Source organism: Pagrus major, chromosome 20 (genome assembly GCF_040436345.1).
Source record: "Pagrus major chromosome 20, Pma_NU_1.0".
NCBI classification, from domain to species: Eukaryota; Metazoa; Chordata; class Actinopteri; order Spariformes; family Sparidae; genus Pagrus; species Pagrus major.
The window spans coordinates 2,177,714-2,198,442 of NC_133234.1; the positions used below are offsets into that span (position 1 = coordinate 2,177,714).

General features: G+C 38.8%; 1 protein-coding gene across 2 annotated transcripts; it reads right to left on the bottom strand.

Annotated features, from left to right (window-relative positions):
* Positions 1 to 4,104: 4,104 nt before the first annotated feature.
* LOC141015838 (ras-related protein Rab-37-like) lies at positions 4,105 to 19,117 on the bottom strand. 2 transcript variants are annotated; one of them, XM_073490051.1, is made up of 9 exons: positions 18,962 to 19,117; positions 10,425 to 10,535; positions 8,766 to 8,807; positions 8,522 to 8,588; positions 8,341 to 8,393; positions 8,086 to 8,151; positions 5,997 to 6,053; positions 5,833 to 5,909; positions 4,105 to 4,257 (listed from the first exon to the last, which is right to left on the bottom strand). In XM_073490051.1, the coding sequence occupies exons 1-9, from the start codon at positions 19,115 to 19,117 to the stop codon at positions 4,152 to 4,154; spliced, it is 735 nt and encodes a 244-aa protein (XP_073346152.1). In that variant the 3' UTR covers positions 4,105 to 4,151. The 2 variants fall into 2 exon arrangements, with proteins under 2 accessions (XP_073346152.1, XP_073346153.1); XM_073490052.1 differs by lacking the exon at positions 18,962 to 19,117 and adding an exon at positions 17,990 to 18,001.
* Positions 19,118 to 20,729: the final 1,612 nt, after the last annotated feature.

Consider the following 20,729-nt stretch of genomic DNA (forward strand, 5'->3'; position numbering starts at 1 on the left):
ACTGAAGACATCCATAAACCTCTGAGGGCTGTCAAGCTTTTCTATGAAACATTATTTCGCAATCTCAACATTTTCAAAAACTTCAACAACAAGAATTGCTGCACTATTTGGGCAAAGTTTCTGGAAGCACTGAGAAACAACCTCGTTTCCACGATGCTTGCGCTTTTATTTTGAAGGCTAGACCTGCAATTAGGAAGTTTCTACTTGTTCCTGTCGGATTATAACCGTTCAACTTCACTACATGTTATATGTTGATCATGATGACATGTGTTTCATGATCGTTTTATTGGTGAAGTATAAAACCAGGCAAAGATATCTAAGAAATTCAAGGGTGTGGAGGAACACGTTGTCAGTCGGTCTGTGGTAATTTGCTGATTGCGCTCTCTCTCTCTCTCTCTCTCTCTCTCTTTCTCTCTCTCTCTCACTCTCTCTCTCTCACACACACACACACTTGTGGCTACAGTTACCAACCATATGGCAGGAGGCTGCAGGGGAGACTTCATATAAAGTCTGCTCAGTTAAAAATAGTTTATTTTTTATGCAGCATACAACACAACAAAGACAACTTTTGGCAGCATGGTGTGACAACAAACAATAGATTTATATTTACAGGGTCTAATGGCCATCTGAACTATTTTGATCATAAACTGCGTCTGATCTGAGCCGTCCAAGCTGAGTCACAGAATCCACACAGTAAGTTATAATAATAATATTTGCAGAAGAGCATTGCATACTTCATAAACTTGCTCATAGTTGAACCTGAACATGGAGCTGTTGTTCTGACATCATTAGTTCCATAAAGCTGCACTAATCAATTCTTTTATATGACCAATGACTCAGATGATTATGTGAAATGTGTTGCCCGTAGTGACAAACCCATCGCAAATTGCCACCCATCACTGCATTGATGGGTGCATTTAAGAGCCATCCTCAGCTCTTAAATGATTGATACTCTGAGCTTAGTTTAAAAATTCTGCTTAAACTGCAGTAGCTGCCCAGCAACGAAAAGCAAGACCAAGTTAGCAATTAGCTGGTGAACAAAACATATTATTTAGCAGTTAAACAGCCCAAAATCTTACCCAGGAAACAGAGCTAAAAGGAGAGTGAATATTAAACTGGCCAGAAACGCGACTACAAATATTAATATATATAATATACATATGTGTCTATGTGTAAATAGGCAACTGTTTGATAACACATGTGGCAAAACAAGTTTTCCATGGTGATATGTCAATGTTGTGTTTACGCCCTGTTTTGCTGCCCCCTAGGGCCAATGAACAATTTTGCAAATCAATTACTGCAGCTTTAATGTGTTAATTTACACACACGAGATCTTGTATTTCAAAACAAAATTTAACCCTGAATGTTTAGTTAAAATCTGAAAAAGGAGTGTTAATTATTTGTTCATATATTTTATGTTCATCTTGATAAAAATATAAACAGAGTTTAACATGTTCTGGAGGCACTGTGCACAGATTTGGTACATGCAATCCAGCAAACATGCAACTGAGCTTTAAAGTCCATAACCTGGTCATACAGCAAAATATTGTTTTTTTGTGAGAGGAAATTAATGCAGCCAACATGTCAAAAAACATTTTCAAAAATCTTTTCACTCACTCACAAATTCAATATGTACATAGATGAAGGACAAAACTGGAAATTCAACCAACAAGTAGCTTATGTTACGTTCTTACGTCTTATGCAGCAATCCTTCTCTAGAGACTCATTTCAGGAGACCAGAACATTTTTTATCAGTAACACATGGATGCTTTCCTCTGAATGTCCAGAAATAGAGCTGTCTTGCATTATTCCTTTGCCAAGTGGTCAGAGCACATTAGCTTTGTCTCCAGCTGCGTCCCTGAGCTTTTCTTGTTTCAGTGGGCGTTCAACAACAGCCGACTGTCACTTATCGAGAAGTGTTTGTCAGGAATAAACCAATCTGATAAACACACACGGCTTTTGTTCAAGTTCTTGGCTTTGAATTGCATCCATGACACAGTGTATGGCCTTTGTCTGGATCTGTTGGTAGATTGTATTGTACATAAGGTTGTAGCAATGTTGATTTTTCAAAGTCTATGCAGAATTTACACCAAGTCTGCCTTGAGATCTGGTCTATTTTAGTAGTGTGTGGGTGTATGTAGTTTCTTTTGTCAAACTGGTGTGTTTGTATCATCCTTCAACATTCTGTCAGCAATGATTAAGAGGTAAAGTAAACGCTGGGTAAAAAAATATTTCCAGTCAGATATCTATGTAAGGCAAACAACAAATTACGTATTTTTAAAAATATACTGTAGCATGAAGAGCAAGAATTCTTGTTCAAAAACGTTCAAAACTTTGGGAAATATGTAAATTCACCTTCTTTTCGAGAGTTAGATTGGAAGATTAAATCCAAATCAATCTTGTCTCTGCATTAAGTAAGGAGCTTCAGTCAGGATGTGGTTAGTTTAGCTTTGCATGCTAAGCTATTCATTGGATGGGTGGAACATGAACACTACAAATTGTTGGTTTAGCCATGCTAGCACGATGGCTCTTGGGGTGGCCATGTCGGTCCGTCAGTCCACCACTTTGGTCCAGACTCAAACAGCTCAACAACTATTGGATGAGTTTGCATGACAATCTTTAGGTTGACATTTCTGTTTTCAGTGATGGCTTACCACTAAATCTGGTACAGGCTTTCATATTTCCCCTCAAATGAAATGTAATGACTTTGGTGACCTCTTAATGTTCCATCTAGCACCATTGCCAGGTCAACATTGTAATTTGTCCATTACTTTGGTTTATGACCAATAATTGCAGAACATCACATACCCGTCAGCCTCTGCTGTACTTTGTGTTTAGTGCTTATAAGCAAATGTTAGCATGCTGACATGCTCAACTAAAATGTTGAACTTGGTGAACATTAGCATTGTCATTGTTAGTATTTTAGAATGCTTATGTTAGCATTTAGTTCAGTGTTAGTCTTGTTATATTTTTGTTTGTGTTGCCTAATGTTTCAATGTCATTTAATCATTTCACTGTTCAATAAAGACACAATGATGAAGAGTTTGTTTAGCTTGCTGTCACAGTAGCCTAACATGCTGGTGCAACACCTGAGTGTCAGGCTTACTGTAGAGCAGCAGTTTCGTCGATTTTGTGGAGTGTTTTAATGAAATGATGACAAAATTGAGACACCCTGAGGCTGCTGACGAATATGTTTTCGTACCATTTATGAATCAAGTCATTTAAAACCAGAATTGTGGCATGAGAATGACAAAGCTAGCTCAGACAACATGAGTGCTACATGGACATGGTCATGATAGCATCCAAGTCTGGGTAGTGTATGTGAAGTAGTGTAAGAGTACAGTAAAACCATGAAATATAACAGGCTATATCCACATATGAATACATTTAAAAAAAAAACAAATTTGACTACATCTATAAATGACTGTAAACCATTATAAATGTCAAAAACAGAGGCCTATTTTTGTGTGTTTCAAGCAATATGATTTCAATGTATGGCTTAGTCAGTGTTATATACTGCAAGTGTCAGGTTTCTAAACACCTGAGGTATGTAGTTTGTTTGAAAAACCCCCATGCATTTAATGTTTCAACAAATGAGATACAGTATGTTAGATTAGTATGTAAGAAATGAGCTTTGGGACTTTTGGTAGGAGTATTTTTCAACTTTTGACAGAACCTGTTTCCTCCTGACTCCAGTCTGTATGCTAAGCTAGGCTAAACACATCCTGACTTTAGCCTCATAGTCAACAGACATGCATGCAAATGGCATTGATCTTCTCATCTAACTCTCACCATGAAAGCAAATGGCATACGGCTATTTTCTAAAACAATTTAATAATTTCTAAGTAACTGTATACTACTTACTAAAATCTCTACTAAAAATGTTCAGCTGTTCACAATGATAAATGTCAGTCTAAAGAGTTGGGGGAACTGGTCTTGGGTAATAAAACTGGGTTTTGTGAGTCTGTAGTTGATTTATCCTCCTCTCACTCCATTGATCTACTTTTGGCTTTAAGTCTTCAATGAATGGCAGCATCATATTTTTGGAGCAGCAGTAAGTTAACAGGGCTTCCTCCCACTCAGTAGCTCTCGGTGTGTCTCGGACAGTCTGTTCACCCAGAGTGGTGGGAGGACGACTCAGGAGATGAGATTTAGAAGTAGCTGCAGCAGCCTGACTTCTCCTTCTGTGCTTCAATGTATTCATGAATCTGGAACTTGGGTTCGTTGGGATGCTGGACAGCCCGGTGCTTCAGGTCCCTGAAGAACAGAACCAGACAGCACACAGTTTGGAAAACAGTACAGATGGACTTTTAGCTTCGTCACTAATATCTGAATGTCAAAATCAAGGCTACTCTATTCAACCATCTGTGAAGCCTGCTGTGTAAGCTGTGTCACCATGCCTGCTGAGCTGCTGATCAAAGATTTCATTTCACACTGTTTTGGAAGATTTTACATTGTGGTAATAAAAAAATGATGTGGCAAGCACTGAGCACTTGTCAATTCTTGCCAAGGAAGCAATTAAATGAAAAACTATGAGAATAAGCACTGATTAAGTCTGAACAGTTCAGCAATCTAAGAAGCGGTGAGTGACTGTGACTGAAAGGATAACTGTGAGTAACATAAGTGAACTGAATGAATGAAATGAATGAGTTTGTTGTTGAGTGTTAGTCTACTCTTACGTGTAAATTCTAATTATTAAATTGTCACCTTTGAAACTTCTTTTTCATATAATATTCTTCATATTAACCATATCAGTGAATATTTACGTATTGTGTAATTTCTGCAGCCAGGGGTCTTTCATGAAAAAACAAAATGAAAGATATGAGTAATGTTGCATCATGGGAGTTGTTGTCTTGATTGTTGAACAACCACCAATGCTGAGAAAAATCTACATGACTCAGGCTGAAATGTTCACTGATGACGTAATGTTTAAAATGTTGTTGATGTTTAGTCACATTCACTGACTTTCCTCCTTGCTCTCTGACTCGCTAGTCAGCATTAGTATAGACATAGTGAACATTGTTGGAGACATTTGGGATAATGTAAGTCCACAACTCAACACAGTGTATAACAAAGGTCTAGTTGTTTTCACACGTTTTAATGGAGATATGTTTTGAAATTGGGGTTCAAAATATGGGACTAATATATTTTATATATTTCCAGGTGCAATGAATGAAGAAATTATTCATCATCATTTTGGTACATATTGTTTATATAATATATTTCATGAAACATTAAATATATTAATATTATTTATATTCTAATATACATATACATTAGTATTTACAAGGGGTAAAATCTCATTTAAATGTACAAAAGCATTTGAAATATTTAATTAAGCCCTTCATTTACTTAATATAGTTTGTAATATTTGCTTAAAATGAGGCTACTTTTAACAAGCACATTATTGGATTTAAAAAAAAAAAAAAAAGATATATTAGTTTAAGTGAAAGGGTTTATTTCTTGGATCAATAATGTGCATTTAAACTCTAAGATATACCTTTATTTTATGATTTTATGATTTAATCAAATGGCTTGCTATATGGATTGAAACTGTAAACATAATTATTGATTACATTTTGCATGAACTAATGAGATATTACATTAGTTAACAACGGTGGTATTGCATTTTCAGTAAAAATATGTTACAGGGAATGTCTGTTAAGTGTCTACATATGATGTATTTTGGACATTAACATGTTTTATTACATTGTAATCCCTGTAATCATGGATTTGATAATTGATTGTATTAGAAACTGGTTTTGACTTTTTATTATATCATTCTCACAGCCAACATCTGAAAAGAATAATAGTTAAATAATAGGTTCATACTTGGCCACAGCAGTGAAGGCCAGCTCTACGTTGACTCCAGTCTTGGCACTCGTCTCCATGAAAGGAACTGAATACTCCTGAAGACATGTAGAGGTTTGAACATCAGTGAGCAGCAGAGGAAACCACATCACTTCCTGTTGTACAGCAGTGAATGGGATACTCACTCTGGCCAGCCTCTCTCCTTCATCTCTCCTGATCGCTCTGTCACTGCTTATGTCAGCCTGCCACAGAGATACAGTACAGTTTGGTTAGAATAGCTTGTAAACAGCTGGTCATACAGTAACTATTTACGTTACCCTGTATTATACAGTTTAAAGACTTGGAAAAATGTGACTACTGTTATACTTTGTATCATCCAACAATTAAATTCTGGACATTATGTCTTTTTCAGATTTGAAAATTCAGATCAGCTGTGGAGTTTTCTTGTAAACAGTATCAATTCACCCTCATTTCTCAGAATAGATTTACAAAGAACAACATTTGTAATATTTTTGAAAGCTGCCCTGTTGACATTCATACATCAGCCTTTCCACCTTTTGCAGGCACATTGCTACGTTACTTAATAAATCACTGCCACCATAATCAAACAGTGGTATGCTTTGAAACAGTGGGATGCCATATAACCCATTGTTTCTTTGACAGCTAGTCCATCCTTGAGTCAAATGGCAGTTTCATCTATCATCACACTGGGTAATTTGAAGTGGAAGCCTAGGTAGCAACTTATTGTAGCCAAGTTAGTTAAAGCAGTCCATATAGATTCTATGGGCAGCTTGTGAAACAAGCTGTAAAGAACTGACATATTATGACCATGTTATTAGGGCCAACATGTTGGGAAACAGCTGCTTATCTACACCTCCAAAGAGCAACTCAAGTTTTTATCTGAAGTTGTTTTTCTGTCCACATCACATTCCCTCTTGTTCAGATCAGAGTGTGGTTTAGGCCCATTTTTTCTGTCTGACCCCAACTGAATCCGAATGAGAAGTAACCGAAAAATTTTTGTTCAAACCCAACCTGGCCCATTGGACCCAAACCGGTCTCAACATAGCTAACGTTAGTTTTTTAATTCAAAGTATGAACTTTTCCTAACCCTTACCCCCTCTTTTTTTTGCCTAAATCTAACCAAACCGCAACTGTGTGACTATGTGAATAACATCCAGAAACTCATAAAATGTCATACCATGCAAACGTTTGTTAGCACACTTTAATTTGAAAGTCTAACCTCACGTTGTATATTATGTATTGTTGTGTATTATGGAGCCGTTCAGGTCTGAAGCAGACACTAAAGGGGCAGGCAGAGCGTCAGAACTTCAGTCGGATCCCTTCTGGCTTAAATCTTAAATCTCACTGAAATTTTCCATTAGGGCCACTCAGCTTTTAAACAACCTACCTGAGGAGATAATGCTCACAGAAACAGGAATTTCTTTTAAATCACGTCTTTAAACCCTTTTTTATAGATTCGCTTTCATGTGTTGTCATCTTGTTTTTAAAAATTCCTTTAAGTATTTTTATCCTTCAATTCTTTCATTGTTGTTATTTTTTGTATCTGTATTGAATTCCTCTTACGTGATATCTTTTTATTGTCTTTTAAGTGCTTTTATTTGTATTTTCTTTCATATTAACATTTTGTGTTTTGCATTTTGTGGGATTTATTGTCTTCTCGTTTGAATGACTTATTAGCCCAGGACTGTTTCTGTTTGGCTTTTATTCTGTTCATTTTAAAGGTCTTATGTTAATAAAGTTATTATTATTATAAAGGCACCAGCTGGTTGCTGCTGGGCAGGTAGTGCACAGTGAGTTTATCAGAGCCTTTTCACTGGAAACAGCTGCCTGCTGTAGTTGGCGAGGCTGATGAAAGCAGTGAGAGTGAAACAAAAACAGTGAAGTCGTGGGCTGGAAAACAGCAGAGCTGAGAGGAACTGCAGAGTCGTGTGATAACTCTCTGTGGGTTGATGAGCAACATCTTTTACCCATATGACTGATAGTTAATGCAAAGATGTTGATTAGCACAGCTTTAACGCTGTCCTACTTCTTTTTGTGCTGTGTCACAAATGTGCTTTTGCATGTAAATGTGAGTCCTCAATTATAGAAAATATATTAAATGAATGAACCTCATTCATACAGTACAAACATATAAGCCTTCTGTCAGAAGATGGCACAGTCTTTCAGTCAGGCTTCACTAAAGATCACATCCCCTTCCATTTACTTAACACTTTTTCTGTTTCTTGCTGAGTTTCTCAAATTATCCCCTCTCACCTTGTTGCCCAGCAACATGATGACTACATCACTCTGTGCATACTCATGGATCTCTGTTAACCAGGCCTGAAACGAGACAAAACAGAGAGAAAGTGTGTTTGCATTGGGCTGAAGTTGGAAGGCAGGTTAAAACACATGCATGTGTGTGCCAACACTATTGATAGCTGATCCACAGAGGTATTTGTATGCTCTCTATATCTTTATTTGTTTTATAATTTCCTGGACGGCTCATTTCCATATCTCTCCCAGACTTACCCTAATGTTGTCAAAGGAGGTTTTGCTGGTGATGTCATACAGGAGGAGCAAAGCTTTGGAGATAGAACCAACAAAAAAGATTAATGACCATCTGGTTCTATGTTGCACGTCTCCATGTAAGTCATGCGGACAAAAGTACAGCTGAGAGTCAGATGTAGGTCTTGGTGTGTATTTGCCTCACCGTGTGCGTCTCTGTAATATGCATGTGTCACACTTCTGAACCGTTCCTGTCCCGCTGTGTCCCAAATCTGAAACAAAAAAAGGGAGAAGAGGCTGTATATGGTGACTTGGCCTGGTTCCACTTGGCTAACTCTCATTTTCAGTTACAACACTGGTGCCCAAGAGGAAACCAGCCTGTGCTCTAAAAATAGCTTGCTATTGTGAAAGCACATCAAGTTTGAACTGGAACTGATTTACTTACTGACCTGTAATTTGACCTTTACATCGTCAACAGTCACCACTTTATTCTGAGAGAAGCAGAAAGACAATTGGTGTTGGAATGGGCTCTGGCTACAGGGAATAAAGACTGATTAAATGAACAAAACTTCAAAAAACTAAAACAAACATGTCCTCTGGGTTACATTCAGACAGGTTTTCCTTTAATTGTTTGCAAGACTTCTACCTCCACTCTAATACACTGAAAAAGAAAGATTCAGCAGCAGCATCTCTTTGAAGAGTCAGTGTCCCTGTTAATAATCCACAGACCTCACTGTCAACGGTTTTCTTTTAAACGTCTCTTACTGTATGATGATTAAAGGCCCGGTCACAGCAGCATTTAAAATGTCACAATTGTGGCGACATCAGTTCATTTCTATGGAATCGCTACCATCAGTGGATTTGCTTGCAGGGCTGAAGCGTCCTTTCTTCTGAGTCTTTGGGGAACTGACACAGGAAGAAACTGTGTTCACTGAAAACAAACTGTTACAGCTCTGTGAACAACAAGCTGGTAAGTCTTAAATGAAGAAGCTATCGCAGCATATTACATATATATTTAGCCTCCACTGTTGATGCATAAACTGCTCCACAAAAGAGGCATGGTTTTTAGACGAGCTGACAAGCTAGCTAGCTCCGTTTGCTTGGGACTGCACTAGCATCTGTCTGCTGTTAGCTGACCAGCTACTGTAGTTCAGCACCTTTCATTAAGAGTAGTCTCTACGTCACCAAGGAATAATTATCTAACGAGGATGTAAAGATGAACTCTTTCTGGTGTGACCATGTGGAGGAAGTGGCACTGACATCACACAAGTCAACCGAGTCACCACAATGAATTATGATTCATTTTTATCATTTCTGAAAACCACAGATACTTTCACATTTGAACATTTCATACATGTCATATCACACTAAAATGACATGTACATGAACTGACTTTCACGTCATGGAGGTGTAGTTGATACTGGTGGTGTGACCACTGTTGGAGACAGACTTTCATGAAAAACTACTGAATATTTCTAACCTGATGTTACAACATTATCCAGCTATCTTACTGTGGCAACACTTCCACACTTTAATGGTCCCGAAAATTCACTGTAAGTAGTGATAATTACCAACTGACATATTTAAAATTTCTTTGAAATTACCCCCAAATTACCATAATAATTACCTTGAAATGTATTTTTTTTACTACTACTATAATATTTTGCTTTTTTAAAAAATTTTAAATAAACAGTTAAATAAGTAAAATAAAAAAACTTTAATTCCTTTAATACATTTCCAGGAAACTTCCAACTGGTTTCTGTTTAACTTTGCCTGCTGAAGGGAATTAGCCAGAAACTAGTTGGAAATTAAAATGGCATGATGAACTGTTTGTTGGAGCATGGCAAAAATATTATTATGACATAATGTTGGGATAGTTTTCAATTAATTTTGAGGTCATTATTGTGGTCATTTGGGGCTCATTACAGAGAATTTCAAATATTTTACTCGGTAATTAACACCATAAAATTTGATAAATTAAGTGATAGCTCAAAACCTGTGACAATTAAACCAGTAAAAAACGTGACTAGATATCACTAGAGGGAAGTGAAAAAGTATGTCTCTTTATATGAGAGAAGGTCCTGTATGTAAAAGATATACAAACACACCGTGAATCCGATGCCCACTGTTGCAGAAAAGGAGCCGGGGATGAACTTTCCCTGATCGAACTGCACCAACAGGGACGTCTTCCCAACTCCACTGTCCCCGACGAGGATTGTCTGCAGGAAAACAGTCTGGTTTAATAAAAACTATATTGGCATCAGAATCAACCCTTGCAATCATTTCATGTTTTTTGAGTTGTGAGTCAGCACCTGCGTCACAGTGGACATTTCTGCTTCCAAGCAGCACAAATACGATTATCTTTTAAAAGAGCTCGGCAATGTGACGTTCTTACAGTGTGAGTCACAGCAGGTGGAGATAACCTTCAAGACAATGGAATGATTTGAAGGCAGCAGTCAGAAGCATCCAAGTTAGTCATCAGGGCCATCAGTCAATACTTATGTTCGATGTTCTGTCTGTCGTTTGTAAACCCACTTAGAGGAGTCATACTGAAGTACCCACCATCTCCACGGACACAGTGCCCTCCAGATTCAGGAAATGAGACACAGACAAGCTGCCTGCTCAAGATCCTCTCAAAAGAGCACGTTTGAAGTTTTGAGTTCTGATGCTTAAAATGGATCTTGAGTGTCGATTATGTTGTGTTTGACCAAACCACTAAATGTTGACTCTTTGTGAATGTCCGCTGATGTTCAGAAGAAAACTTTCCACTTATTACCATACATGAAATTCAACATTAGATGATTCTGGAAAACTCCAGAATCTGTTTAATACCAACTTTGTTTTTCCATGGCCAATACAAATGTTTTTTAAATCCACATTTTGTACATTATTAAAGCAGAGCTAACACTATGGGTAAGTTTCATTAATTGCACAATATGTCATTTCTCTCAATCAAAACTAGGCAATCAGTAGAGTGCATACCTCTGCTGAGGCCCAACAGTCCCCTTTAATTCAATCAAGCCTAATCCAATATCAAATAAAACATATTTAAATCTACTACATCTAGGTTTGAATGTTGATCGACGTCATATTGTACTGCCTACATTACCCACAATGCAACTTAGCCACTGAGTGAAATCACAGGAGGCAGATTACATGTAGCTCTGGAGCCATAAAGTCTTCTTGGAAAGATCTAAAGATTCTGATAGTGTCGGCCACTGGTCTTAAATTTCTATTGATTGTTGAATGTGGACGCACCCATGAATTTGATTCGTATTGGACCAGGGACCTCTTTTGCATGTGTTCCCCATCTCTTCCTTATTTCCTGTAATCTCTCTGCCATTGGCGAGCTATATAAGCACAAACACCCCCAACCCCACTGGAATCTGGATAATGTAATCATCAGTTAAACCAGGCAGTGGGGATTACAGCAGAGAAGCTGGAGCAGCTTTTCTCAACACTTGCAGGTTTTACAGCCTCTCTTTGATCTCTGTATTTAGGATAAGGATTTTAGAAACTCTCAGAAATGTCTTGAGGATATCATATGGATTCTGCATTCAGCTTTAGCATGAGCAATAACTTCACTTCCCAGATTCAGTTCAGGTATTCTCTCTGTTCAGAGAGAGCCACTAAAAGAAGAATTATTTTCGAGAGATTCTTATGGTTAGTCAGTGATAAAAAAGATTCAATTACTTTGATGTTCTGGGCTTTTCAACAACAAAGCTAAATATGTTATGTTTATCTGAAGGTTAAAGTTTATGTCCATGTTGATATGCTGAAAGGAGCAGCAGAAATATGACTGCAGTGAAAAGGTAGGTAATGGATATACTGCTGATGATGCAATAAACACTGCTCATAACAATCAGCCATTACTTTCAGCCTCATCTGTACTTTGTGTTTAGTTCCAGTTAGTAAGTTTTAGCACACTAGCCTAACACGGTAAGATAAGATTTTACCCTGTTGCATGGCATCAAAATTCATGGTCATTTTTGAAACAATAGCTGTTGATTTCAGGAGGTTGACATGGTTGTGGTTCATCACGGCCCAGGACAGGAAGGCTCTACAGCAGGTGATTAAAACCGCACATAGAACATCACTGGTACCATCTACAGAGCATCAGTAACATCAGTGAAGTGAAATGTCTGCACAGAGTCCAAAGATACTAAAAGACAACACGCACCCAGCCACAGTCTGTTCACTCTGCTGCCATCTGACAACAGATACAGAAGTATCTGCTGCTGTACCACCAGACTACAGAGCAGCTTCACTCCTCAGACTGTGAGACCCCTGAACTCATCATCAACATTCCATTTTCTAAAATAGATGTGGCAGGACTCTAACATTAATTTGTTTTTAAACCCTTGTTTAAAAAATGACAATAATTAATGGCAATGTTAATTTAGTGGTGACAAATGACTGTTGTTTGCAGATTTGATAAACTGTAGCTCACTAATTAAGCTAACGTTAGCTTCGTGAGTTGGTTGAAAACTTCAGCTGACTTCTTAATGTTTACAGTTGACTTGTTTCAAAGATAGAATCCTGTAAAAGAGGTCTCGCATTCGATGGCTAGCTATGCACATCTTAAGCCTAATAAGTTAAGTTGATGAAGTGAGGCTAAATTTTCCAGGCAAAAAGCTGAAATAAAGAAACAGCACTGGTCTTGTGTTGCAGTGTAGATATTTGAAGTCCTAATGTAACTCAGCCATGATTAGAAAAAATGTGACTGTTTTTTCATCCCAACATAGGCTCGGCTAACCCAGTGTGGCTGCTTAGCTTATATACTGATGATGAAATGCACCTTGACTTTGGTAGTAATGTGGTTAAAAAAAAACAACTTTTAAATTCATTTCTTCCAAATATGTGCTTGTGCTTTGGTTTTGGAAATAAAATCTTTAAATGTCAAGTCTGACTCTTACTACAGCCCAATACGTACGACTTTGTGGGAGATCACTGGTTAGGTTTAGCAAACGTACAAATGTTAGAGGGTGTTTTCAGTCCATCCTCATCAGAGAAACAACCATATGTGAAAACAGCTTTTACAATCCATATTTACAAACCTAACAAACTGAGAGTGTAAGACAAAGGTCTGGTACAACTTCTGGTATTTTACACACTGGGGCCATAGTAAGAGACATATTCAAAATTACAAATCATTTTAATAAATGGAAAAATTACCACAAAGGTATACACAGAGCGGCTTTAAAGAACATGTAGAGCATAAAATAAACAGCAGTATAATTACTCCCTTGGCCCCTCCTGTGGCTTCATGGCATCTGTTTCCTGTTTACTGGACATGGAGCATGCAACCTGATGCCTACATGTGTGTATGTGAGGACAGAACCAGTGGAGTGAAACCACTATAGCTGGAGGATTACACATGCACACGTACAAGAGATGATGAGGAGGATGTATGTGTGTTTGTGGTGGGAGATGGTTATGACCCTGTTTCCGTGGTAACAGGGGTTAGCTGGGAAGTGATCCTGTCTCACAAACCTCACTGGAGACCTGAGGCAATTAGGCAAAAGCACCGCAGATGTTCGGGATAGTATATTACGCTGCACGTGTGGTGTGGGGAGAGAGAGAGAGAGAGAGAGAAAGAGAGAGAGAGAGAGAGAGAGAGAGGATGATAAAGAAGGAGAGATAATTTGATTTTCTTTATCTGCAGGGCTCATAAACAGAAAGTTAAGTGCCTCTGAGCTTCCTTTGTTCTGTCTGAGTCCAGTTGTTCTCACCACAAAGCTCCTGTAAGAGATTCTATGTGATTATAAACATGCAGTGTGGAAGTACCTTTTCTAGGAAGTTATACTAACAGTTTAAGGAATAGATATAATGGAGTCATGGGTAGTGCTGATCTCCTCTGTCTGAGCGATGGGAAATGTCACTTATATCTTCCTGGAGAGTCTGTGACACGGGCCAGACTGTAATATAACTTGACAGTTTTCATATTGCCACTAATTTTGTTCGATATGCTGCACAGCTGGGATTTGAAACCACAGAGCTGGAGCATATTACAGTAGCTCCCAATATTAAAAAGTCAGTCTGATGGCTGTTGTAAATTTCCATTAGTTTGTGTTTGTTGAACTCTTAGAGAGTGACCTATATGGATACATGTCTCTACCATGGTATGGATCATTTATCTCATGATGGCAATATACTGTATGTAAGGGATAATGACCGACGAGGCATTAGGAGGAATTAATGGATGTCTGACGAGCAGCGTAGGATTATTCTGCTTACGCCATGGTTACTTGCCCAAGAAAATAAAACATTTAATATATATTTTCATGCATTTTGTGATCAAAAAGTTTTTCACAAGCCATAACTCTGTTTCCCTGGCAACACCTAAGAGTTTGACTAACAGCTGGAACAATCATTACTATCCCATAAGGTTCAAAATCAATAACAGGTGACAAACAGTAAATATGATTTGACAGCAACAACGAGAGTAGCTAGCCAGCCATGCCTCTGTCCCCAGATCATGATGACATGCAAATTACTAGATGGGAATTACAGGGTGTTACTGACCAACCTCCACATTTTGAAATGAATGTTTGGATCACAATTAGGGTTTTAGAAATACTTTCAAAATAATTTGTCCTATGAACATCATGACCAATAGAGTAGAATGAGAATTTTATTGAGTTTGAACTCAAATAATCTTAGAAAAGAAGTCTGATTCCAAACTTTCCAACCCAAAGTTGGAAAATGAAGCTCAACAATCGCTATCTTTCAAGACATACAATGAAAAGAACAAAACCACCTATTTATGAATTCCTCGAATAAGTACAGTTTTTGTTTAAGTGTCCAAAGCTGGTATATCTTATTACTCTGTGCCTTAGAGTCCAAAAAATGTAAACAAATGCCTTAAATGTCAACATCTAAGAGTGGTCTAATGCATTGCATCCAATATTAGTTAGCAGGCGTACTTGTACTTCTTGGTGCATCGCTACATTTCTTGATGCGTAACTGTAACCAACTGATGATCACTGTCAGCAGGAACGTGTATCACAAACCCCATGCTAAAAATCCAATATTCGCTCTTCATTTAGCTCTGTTTTAGTCTCCACCAACTCTTGAGGGAAATATCTGACTCTTTAGCTGCTAAATGCACCACTATGTTCACCAGGTAGCTGCAGTGGGTTTCATAGATTATTTTTCCAACTGAAAACAGCTGCCTGATGCTGCTGGAACAAAGGTTGATAAGAGCAGTGAGAGTGAACCAAAACACTAAAGCTGTGGGCCGTAAAACCAAAACAATGAGCTGAAAGACACTAAAATATCTGTAGAGCTAACAGGAAGTGCATGGTAGGGTATTAATTCACTATGAGTGACCTTTTTCACATTACAAGTCATCATTTGATCCTTTGTTCGGATACTAATATTGATTGGTTAGAAAGTATGGAGCGACAGACTAATGTTTGTTTTGGTCTTTAAAAAGAAAGAATAATGTGAAGAATATAACAGCGGTCTGTCCTTTAATGGCTGGTAAAAGATAACTTGATGTTATGATAAACAAATCCTGGAAGAATCGTAAATCACAAAATCAATGCCCTTTTTTGTTGTGTAATCATGAACCCTCAGGGGAAAAGAGGTGAAATGGAGGAAAAGAGAAGCTACTTCCCCCCAGAGAGAAGAGACAATGTAAAGGGTAGTAGTGCATCAATGAGACAAAGGATTAATAGGAGAGACAAAGGGCAAAATGGTGAGACTGACCTGCTGAAAGAACTGCTCTCATTTTTGAAAGAACAGCTTGTACTGCTATAATTTGCCCCTTTAGAAAGCACCTGCCCCCCTCGCAACACAAGCCTTACACATGTACACACACACTAACACGCACACACGCACACACGCACGCGTGCACGCACGCACGCACGCACACACACACACACACACACACACACACACATGCTGCTTCCAAGGCAATTAAAGGCGGCCTGTCAAAGTGCATAATGGCTACATTAGGCTAACCCGGCTCATGTCTCATTGGACCATTAGCCTTTGGGAAAACTCAGTTCACACTAAACTCACACTAATGACATATAGTCAATTAGCAGCATTACTGAAAAATAAAATAATGCTCTAAAACACTTTGAGTGCAATGACATTGTCGCAGATTGTGTCTGTGTGTGGAGATTACAAGACCAGTGATTGAGTTTTCTTGTAATTGTCAAATACAACCAAACAAATGGGAAATGTCTTAAAAAGATGTAATTAACAAAAAGCGTGTTCTATTTTCTATTATCAGACCATTGACCGAGATCTAAAAGTAAGAAAGCCATTGCAAACTTCAGGCCGATTCAATTTATGATAAAGGAAACAAGCTTGGACTGACACAGCTCCCTCACACTGATCTGGAAGCTGTTTCTGCAGTACAGCTTCATAACACAATGTGACATTTCACTGAAGCCCAAAGGGCACATTTTTTCTCTCTTTGTTCCATCTACAGAGAGACTCGACAATCACTCATCATGAACTGGGCTCAGTTGGCATTAGGTGACCTGAGTAAGTCACATGATAACAGGTGGTCATATATTCACAGGTTTTTGGCCTTGTACTGTATATAATTATAAATGATCTCCCACCAGTCGTGTAATGGTCTCACTGGGAGGCTCTTGGAAGACCTGCTGGGTCAGCAGTATCCATCCTGGTCTTAAATTGTAACCTTTAGCCTTAAGTGCCCCCTGGACCTGCTGCACCTTCCTCTCTCCATCCTCCTCATCGCTTACAACCTGTCATGTTAAACATGTTATGATTTATGAATGAGTCTCCTTACTGACTGAAAAGAACGTATCATTGACCCTGAGTACCTCTGTGATATATCACGGGTATCGCTAAGAACTTCTGTGTTATTTTTGACATTTTATTAACTTTACACACGCACAAATATAGCACACTTATTGGAGTGTAGAGAGGTGGAGGATCTGTAACCATAACTTTACAGAAGTGTACAAAAAGAAAAATGAATGAATTGTGAAAAGGCAATAGGACAAGTCCTCACATCTGTGCTGGATTCTTCACACAATATTATCATATGTATATTATTAACATGATGTCAGTATCTTTTTATATCACAGTCATCATGACAGGTGTATGACGACAAACTGTGACACATCCAACTCAGGAAGATCTGAGCAATGCTGTCTTTAGCAAATGTCGGAAAAATAGTTCCCAGTTTTATATCTTCATGCCCGGGCTATTGTGACGCTTTGTTTACCTGAAGTAATGCTCAAGCTGTGCAGAACACTGCAGCTGGGCTCCTGACTGAGACCAAACACACACCTCACATCTCCCCAGTTTAAGCCTCTTTGCACCGGGAACCAATTTCTTTTAGATTTCATTTTAGAATCCTTCTCATTACTGACAAGCAGGGTGCGACATTAGCACCAACCAGCAGCCAAATGCTGGTAAAATAATATGACTGTGGCTGGTAGATCCCAGACATAAAATAATGATTTTGTTGAGTGGCTGGTGAATTTGAACATTTATCTGTCAGTGGATCAGTGTAGATGTTTACATTTTAGAAACTTAATTTCCCAGCCTGCTCACAAGCCATCAGAGAACTTTAATGTCCCTACTGTCCATAAAGGCCTCTTAGATCTAACGTGTACTCGCGTCTTGACTTTGTAACACCAGTATTTAGTTCGCTGACACTGTCACAGCTTTTAAATCCTGCCCTACAACACATTTTATCAGACCGCTAGACTTATTCGTTTACATGGTTGTCTTTCTACGCTGTCTCACTGGTAACATAGGAAACGTACATTTTCACGTGTGAATCACATACATTCATATTGTCTTTTTGCACATTCAGATTAGAATTTCTATGTTTGAAAATAAAACATGGCACATAAAATCACATGAAATCTGCCCCTTGTCACATGTGAACGGGACATTTCCACACATAAATGACTGAAATGCATGTGCGTTTGCTTTTTTCCACTATGTAGAACCATGTGTTTGAAGACTTTTATGATTATGATTAGTATTGAAGATGGTTGCCACTTTGTAGATCATTACTTGAATTTTACAGTTAGGATGTCATATTAGCTTTTACATGGTGACCCTACTGTCTCCCCTGTAATGTAGACCATCCTCCCTCCATCTAACTGCTCATTTAAAAAACGGAAGTGTACACTTTGTTAACGTTTTAAAATGCGGAGCAAGTTCACCAAAGTCTACAGATACACTGAAATAAAGCCAATCTAACATCTGTAGCCTGGTGACAGAGGGATTCAGTGTCATCTTGGCAGAAAGTGACCTCAATCCCCTCTGAGGCAGAGAGCTTGTATGAGTGAAGAGCAGCTGACTCAAGTGTTCATTGAAGGAGGAATTATGTGTTTTGGGCAGATTGGCTTGGAAACGGACCAAGTGAAGCAGCGTCCAAGTGCAGATCAGCACCACGGAGAGCGCACAGCGTGTCCAGCGCGGGGGCGGAGGACCGGAGGACCGGGGGACCGGAGGACCGCGGTACCAGGGTTTCTGAACATTTTCATACATAATAGAAAGAAAAGGAAAACTACAAGAAGGCACACACGGTTTGTTGTTTTACAGGTGAACAGAAACCAGTTCTGCAAAGTTTAAAATACGTGGCACTGAAAAGAAGCAGGTCCTGGATCTAGAAGCCGTTAAATGAGTGTAAACATACCTTGTGCACTAATTCCTCATCGTATGTGGGAGCTGGGGGGGTCTTTGCCTGGCTGTCAGTGGTCTCTCTGGATTCGTAGCCGCTGTCGGGATGAATCTCCGGGTAAGCGGTGGTGTATTGCGCCGAGATCGGCTCCATGGACTCCATCCGCTCCATCCTGCGCGCTTTACAACGGAGTACCCTGGTGAGGAGAATAAAAACTGACGAACCACGCAACTCTCTCTTTCTCCCCACCCCGCATCCTCCTCCTCTGAGCTCCTCCACAGGCTCCTCCTTTCATGTGAATCAGTCTTCTGCCTACATCACTTCACATTTAAAAGGCATGTCGTGATCGTTCACGCACATCACGCCGAGTACAATAGAACGGTGGGGGAGGTGCGGATGATGGAGGATGGAGAAGTTTGCAGAATGAAAGAAAGCGTGAATGGGAGGACGTGAGGAAGATGAGGGATGAGGATGAGGAGGGTGCATGATGAGGCTGACCTGTGGCTCTGCTGTGAGTGTGTGTCATGTCAGAAGTCTGTCCGTCGACTCCACACTGTCACGGTGCTTTCTGGACTGTAGATTTGTTCTCACATAGATGAGACCAAGTTCTTTCAACTCTCACACCCAAAATGCATTGCGACTTTCCTATCAGCACATTCTGAGTGTCATTTTTCCAATTTAAAGGGACACTGTTGAAACGTGGTGGAGACATAAGGGCTCAAATAAAGAGACTTTCTTTCTTTTTTTCAAAATGCACTTCAATATATGAAGTTTTAGGCAATATGACGTGGTGATCAGTATGACGTCAGATTAGATCATTATGGAGGGAAAAAAATCCTTAAGGCTGCATCAAAAAGGGCATAGCAGAGGCTACTACAGACTGATATATAAACTCAGCATAGACCGCACAATAGAGCAGTGTTGTGGTGATGTATTTTTGTAGGCAAACCGTGAAGGTAGCATGGCCCTGGTTCCCTCTGTGAGATTATTGAATTGGATTTTGGATTATTGTTGAAAATAATCTCTGTGACAAACACAGGTTTATGATACTTACATTCATCAAGATAATCTTTACAGATGAACACCATCTGACAACAGATACTCCTGTATCTGTGTTCAGATGGCAGCAGGGTGAGCAGACTGTGGCTCACTTCACAGATGTCACTGAGGATCAGCATTTAGAACTGGTTTTCCCAGCTTGTCTCTATATGATAGATACAGAAAGTCATGCGACTGTCACAGATGAATAGACAGATTTAATTTGACAAATAAATCATTTGAGCATTTTATAAACTCTTTATAAACTAAAGAATTATTGTAAATGAAACATCCAACATCCACCAGTATATAAATGAGTTATGATGTACTCCCACTACACCTGTTATATCATTAACATTCTTCTTATAGATGTATAAGCATCAATAATAACACAACGATATAATATATACTACTACAACTCAAACAAAAGGGGCAGGGGCAATTCTGCTGCATAATGAATACTTTTCCAGTCTGTTCACCCTGCTGCCATCTGACAACAGATACAGAAGTATCTGCTGCTGTACCACCAGACTACAGAGCACCTTCATTCCTCAGACTGTGAGACCCCTGAACTCATCATCAACACTCCACCATAAAATATTGTAATTCCTTTATAGCATAATGAGGTAGTACAGCTTGCATTTCATTGTACAAACTTGTTTTGTAAACTGACAAATAAATGAACCTCGATACCTTACTATCAAAGATTTTCTGATGGACTTTATATTTAAAGTTCTACTGTTTA

Excerpts from the sequence above, each read along its gene's own strand:
- LOC141015838 (XM_073490051.1), bottom strand. The coding sequence starts at position 19,117 with ATGGAGCGGATGGAGTCCATGGAGCCGATCTCGGCGCAATACACCACC. Across the intron at positions 10,536-18,961 it reads ATGAGGAATTAGTGCACAAG|ACAATCCTCGTCGGGGACAG; the intron begins GTATGTTTACAC and ends GTTTTCCTGCAG. Across the intron at positions 8,394-8,521 it reads ATATTACAGAGACGCACACG|CTTTGCTCCTCCTGTATGAC; the intron begins GTGAGGCAAATA and ends CTATCTCCAAAG.